Below are 6,000 nucleotides of genomic sequence, written 5' to 3'. Positions count from 1 at the left end.
AAGGACAGCAGCAGGACATTGTCTTTTCAGTGCTGGTCTCTCCTCAATTCCACACTGTTCTGCTGTGCCCTTTTATTTGTGCTGCCCCTAACGTCTCGTGCAACTTGTGACAGTCCTGTTATCTGTACGGTGGCATCCCTGTGGCTGAGGGCAGGAGCAGGCCATGTGAACCACTCTATCAGAGCTGGTCTCCATGCAAGCACCATCATAACCAAAGGGGCTCCTCAGGACAGGGCCAGAAGGCTGGGCGCCTCTTCCAAAGCTGGTGTCAGGAATACACCCAATAGGGTTCTCCCTCAGAAGGACTTTTGCTCTTCTGGGGTTCTGATGGATTCAGGGTGACAATCTGAGAGTCCCACGGTGATGTGTTAGGGACCAAGGCATGGATGAAGACCTCCCTTCTTGGTTGCATATGTCCACTGAAAGAGCAACCGGTCTTTGACTTATCTGCCTGGTGCTGTCCCACCTGCAGTGGGGCTGATGGCAGATGCCATCCTGAAGAGGAACTGAGAGCTGCCAGGAGAGCTCAGGGGATCTCCAGGGACAGTGTGTGAGACTGGGTGGGAAGTGAGTGGCACCTCATAAAATGAGTGACCATCCAAGGAGGAGTGTCCTGGAGGAAAAGGTGAACGTGAGGAGCCCACAGGCTAACAAGGGCCCTGCAATGCCAGGAGAGGCTGTGAGGAGACAGCAGGCAAAGGGCCATGAGACTGGAGAGTGTTTCAGGGCAACCTCTTGGAAACCCCATGGGCTGGATCCAGTGCAGCCATCCCCTGCCCTGTGTGCCATTAGAGACACCCCATGGTCCTGCCCAGCCCTGTCCTTGGCTCCTGAGCAATCAGGGATGATGGAAAGGGGCTCAGCAGCAGTGATCCTGCTCCAGCTGGATCTGCTTCTGACCCTGACCAGCATGGCCAGTGCAGGGTCACCCCATGGCCCCAGGGCACCACAGCCCCCTCCCTCTGCAGAGCAGCACCGCCAGCTTGGGGCCTTGCAGGAACCCGGAATGTCTGGCCAGGCCGGCACAGACATGCTGACCTGGGGGAAGGCTCTCTGGAGAGCAGGGATGACTATGGAGAAGAGCAAGGGAGCATTTCTGTGGCTGCAGGGAGGAATCCATGAGAAAGAGAAACCTCTTTCTGCAGGTACCCACTCGGGGCAGGCTGCTCTGTCCCCTGGCCAGGACTCCTGTGCTGGCGTGAGGTGAGGGGCTGACAATGATGGGGCAGAGTCAGTCTGTGGTGGGCATCTCCTGGACCAGAGGCCATGCTTCCTGCAGTTTCTCTAACCTCCATTTCCTCATGCCATGGTGAGCCTCCAGCCCTGGGGCTGATGGGGAGGCTGAGACTCCTCCCTGCCCGACAGGAGCTGCTGTGCCCTTCAGAGGGGCTGGGGCTGTGGGGTGAGTGCCCAGAGCTCTGCAGCACCCTGTGGCGATGTCGTGGTTTAACCCCAGCCAGCAACTAAGCACCACACAGCCGCTCACTCACTCCCCCCCGGTGGGATGGGGGAGAGAATCAGAAGAGTAAAAGTGAGAAAACTCATGGGTTGAGATAAAGACCGTTTAATAGGTGAAGCCAAAGCCGCGCACACAAACAAAGCAAAGCAAGGAATTCATTCACTACCTCCCATCAGCAGGCAGGTGTCCAGCCATTCCCAGGAAACCAGGGCTCCATCATGCGTAACGGTTACTTGGGAAACCGAAACAGTCGGGTCAAGGGGTCGAGCGCATCTGTCACACTCTGCCCCACTGTCAGCCCACAGGCACCACCTCAGTCCCTCTGCGCTGGGTGTTGGGTGTCTGCACGGGCCCTCCCCTGAGCCCATGCAGGGACCCCAGTGCATCCCACATCCTGGCTGCACAGCCCCAGGGAACCCTGGTGAGGCCCCGCTTGGAGCGTAGGTTATGATTGTTGTGGTGGGTTGACCTCAGCCAGACCCACCCTGGTTTTCACTCACTGCCCTCTCCTGGAGGATGGAGAGAAAACAGAGGAAGGAGAAAAGTCTCATGGGTCAAGAGAATGACACCTTAATAAGAAAAGAAAAAGCTATGTGTGCAAGCAAAGCAAAAAGAGGAATTCACGCACCAGTTCCCGGGCGCAGGCAGATGTTTAGGCACTTACTGGGGGGCAGAGCCTCAGCACACACAACACTGGCTTGGGAAGACAAACACCATAACAACGAACAGCACCCCTTCCTCCTGCTTTTGCCAAGGTTTTATCGCTGAGCACGACATCCTTTGGTATGGAACAGCTCTTGGGTCAGTTCAGGTCTGCTGTCCTGGCTGTCTTCACTCCCATTTTCTTGCCCCGCTGCCCCACAAGCCTACTGTCTTCTGTGGGGGGTGTCTGAGAGAGAAAGCCTTGATGCTCTGCGAGCAGTGTTCAGCAATAGCCAGAACCCTGGAGTGGTATCAACGGCAAAGGGTGTATCTGGAGTGAGGAACAGATTCTCTTGAGTGATCTCCATGAGCTCAGTCGGTAGAGCACGGGACTCTAAATCCCAGGGTCGTGGGTTCGTGCCCCACGTTGGGTGCCAAAAAGGACTGTCGTGGTTTATCCCCAGTTAGCAACTAAGCACCATGCAGCCGCTCGCTCGCTCCCCCCCAGTGGGATGGGGAGAGAATCGGAAGGGTAAAAGTGAGAAAACTCGTGGGTTGAGATAAGAACAGTTTAATAATTGAAGTAAACTTAATTAGAACAGTATAACAGGTAAAGCAAAAGCTGCACGCACAAGCAGAGCAAAGCAAGGAATTCATTGACTCCTTCCCATGGGCAGGCAGGTGTTCAGCCATCCCCAGGAAAGCAGGACTCCATCATGCGTAGCGGTTACTTGGGAAGACAAACACCATCACAAAGAACGTCCCCCCCTTCCTTCTTCTTCCCCAGCTTGTATACTGAGCATGACGTCACATGGTATGGAATAGCCCTTTGGCCAGTCTGGGTCAGCTGTCCTGGCTGTGCCCCCTCCCAGCTTCTTGCACCTGGCAGAGCATGGGAAGCTGAAAAGTCCTTGACCAGTCTGTGCACTACTTAGCAACTACTTAGCAACAACTTAACACTACTTAACCCGAACCAAAACATCAGTGTGTTATTGACATTGTTCTCATCCTAAACCCAAAACACAGCACTATTCCAGCTACTAAGAAGAAAATTAACTCTATCCCAGCTGAAACCAGGACAACATCACTTTGTGCCCTGTCCCCCTTCTGTTCCTCCTACTTGACACAGCCTCCCCCACGTCCTGGAACCTACTCAGCCCTATCCACACCCCATGTGGGGTTTCGCAGACATCCCTGACCAAGGGTCTGCCAGGGTCTGGACAAGGAGAGAGGTCGAGCAGGGCTGGCCATTCCCCCAGTGCAGGCCCTGAGCCCAGCAGGAGGAGGCAAAAATGGCCGTGCAGCAAAACTCACCCATAAACCTGTGCAGAGTGGCCAGTGCTGGAAGTGGCCGAATAGGGAGGCCACCAGTGAAAGCTCACTCCAGTCCCATTCCCTAACACATTCCCCTGAGCTCTACTGCCCTCAGCCCATGGAGAACACCAGCACAGCAGCACGGCCTCGTGGGGGCAATCCCTTCAGCCTGTTCCTGACCTCAGCGCTGGAAGAAGAGCCCAACCTCCAGACACCAGCACTGAGGAAATCCCCTTTTATTACAGAGATGTGACATGGGAGGCCAGCTGTGCCACCAGGCAAGACGCATGTGCAAAGACCTTTATGTCATCCAGACTGGGTTCATGCCTCTGGAGAAGTGGAGTGCATGCAGACATTCCTGGAGAAACGCAATTATCACAGATAAAACGCCCAAAGCACAGGACATTCCCCTGATTCATTGGAAATCACTTGTGAAGAGACATGGGCAGCTTATTGCTGCTGAAAGACTACGGATTGAATGAGCTTCTTCAGTGCGTCTTTGAGCTCCTGGTTCCTCATGCTGTAGATGAGGGGGTTCACTGCTGGAGGCACCACCGAGTACAGAACTGCCACCACCAGATTCAGGGATGGGGAGGAGATGGAGGGGGGCTTCAGGTAGGCAAACATGGCAGTGCTGATAAACAGGGAGACCACGGCCAGGTGAAGGAGGCACGTGGAAAAGGCTTTGTGCCTTCCCTGCTGTGAGGGGATCCTCCGCACGGCCCTGAAGATCTGCACATAGGACACCACTATGAAAACAAAACACCCAAAAGCTAAAGAAAAACTAAGCACAATAAGCCCAACTTCCCTGAGGTAGGAGTATGAGCAGGAGAGCTTGAGGATGTGGGGGATTTCACAGAAGAACTGGTCCACAGCATTGCCTTGGCAGAGGGGGAGTGAAAATGTATTGACAGTGTGCAGGAGAGAATTGAGAAAAGCACTGCCCCAGGCAGCTGCTGCCATGTGGACACAAGCTCTGCTGCCCAAGAGGGTCCCGTAGTGCAGGGGTTTGCAGATGGCAACATAGCGGTCGTAGGCCATGATGGTGAGAAGACAGTACTCTGCTACTACCAAGAAGGCAAACAGAAAAAGCTGGGCAGCACATCCTGCGTAGGAGATGGCCCTGGTGTCCCAGAGGGAATTGGCCATGGATTTGGGGACAGTGGTGGAGACGGAGCCCAGGTCGATGAAGGATAGGTTGAGGAGGAAGAAGTACATGGGGGTGTGGAGGTGGTGGTCACAGGCGATGGCAGTGATGATGAGGCCATTGCCCAGGAGGGCAGCCAGGTAGATGGAAGTGGCAGGTAGATGCCACTACCTGGCAGCCAGGTAGATGGCAGCCAGGAAGAGCCAGAAGTGCAAGAGCTGCAGCTCCTGTGTGTCTGTGAATGCCAGGAGGAAGAACTGGGTGATGGAGCTTGTGTTGGATGGTTGCTGCCTCTGGACATGGGGTCCTGTTCCTGCAGGAAGGGTTAATGAAGGGGACATTTCTCTGAGCAAAATCAAAGCTTTCTTTTAGACCCTCACTCTGACACACTCTGCCCCATCCCCCACCCACCCCATTCCTTTTCCAGGAGACCTTCCTTCAGCTCTGTGGCTGCAGCCCTGGCTGAGTGTGCTGTGAGGAGCAGGGCCTCTGCCCGCTGGCTGCTGAGGAGTCAGCCCTGCTCTGCAGCAGTGGGTTCATGAGAACGGTGGGGCAGGGGCCAGTCCTGGTGTTCAACTTTCTCAGATGAAACTGGTCCTAATGCAGAAGGGCCTGTCAGCATCTGCACTCCCATGCTAAGGAAAGGGGATAACAGAAGGCACTTTGGGAGGTTTCAGGATTTTAATGCTCCACCCCCATCTCACCTGGGCAGTTTTCATGGATTTCAGAAAACTTCGGCATTTCTGCTGCACTCAGAGAGAACAGAGCAAGTCCTGGGAAGCAAAAGGATTGCCTGGGGCTTAGTGTAGAAGGAGCTGGTTTGTCTCTCCGTCTTGTTCTGAGTTGCCGTGGCCTTGTTCTGCATGGGATGGAGGGTGATCCCACTGTTTTGCTACCCTGAAAAACAACCAGAGATTGCTGAGAACAGAAGTATCCCCCGCAGACCGCTAAATGTCTCACCCTTTCTCAAGGTCTCAGCACCCCACTTCTAGCCCAGGACACACAGGGCTCATTTCACCAACCCAACAGCATTTCCTCCATTGTAGCGTCTCTACACTTCTGCATGGGGCTTTCAGGTAACACAAGGGTGCTAGGGAACAGGTTTGCATTCTGGAAGGACATCTCACAGCTTGAAAGGACAAAGCTTCTTAAGCACAGCTTCTCAAGGACACAGCCAAGTGTCCTAACGATACCATCTGATTAAGGAAAAACCAGCTTATTCTCCAGCCCCATAGACCATATTGCCCACAGCCTCACACGTTAGAGGAAAGCCAGGACACTTGTTCCCATGGACACACCTGCATGAAAGGACCCACAAGATCAGTGTGTGACTCTGCAGCTGAAAGTCCCATCCCCAGAGAGCCTGGCAGCAAGAACAAGATAACAAGAGCAATCACACAGACAAGTGGAGGAACAAGGGAAAACACAGTGAGGGTGT

General features: G+C 54.3%; 1 protein-coding gene across 1 annotated transcript in view; it reads right to left on the bottom strand.

The window, feature by feature from the left end:
• Nucleotides 1–3,865: 3,865 nt before the first annotated feature.
• The window catches only part of LOC309603583 (olfactory receptor 14A16-like), a gene marked incomplete at both ends in the record, with an annotated part of 44,065 nt that continues 41,930 nt past the window's right edge, over nt 3,866–6,000 (bottom strand). The window contains one exon of the mRNA XM_082338392.1: nt 3,866–4,729. Within this exon, the coding sequence (XP_082194518.1) occupies nt 3,866–4,729 (864 nt within the window). The remainder of the gene's footprint in view (nt 4,730–6,000) is intronic.

Source organism: Platalea leucorodia (assembly GCF_965183815.1).
Source record: "Platalea leucorodia genome assembly, contig: HAP1_HAP1_SCAFFOLD_136, whole genome shotgun sequence".
NCBI classification, from domain to species: Eukaryota; Metazoa; Chordata; class Aves; order Pelecaniformes; family Threskiornithidae; genus Platalea; species Platalea leucorodia.
The sequence above is the reverse complement of the archived record's forward strand: the minus strand, read 5'-3'. Positions and strand labels throughout refer to the sequence as shown.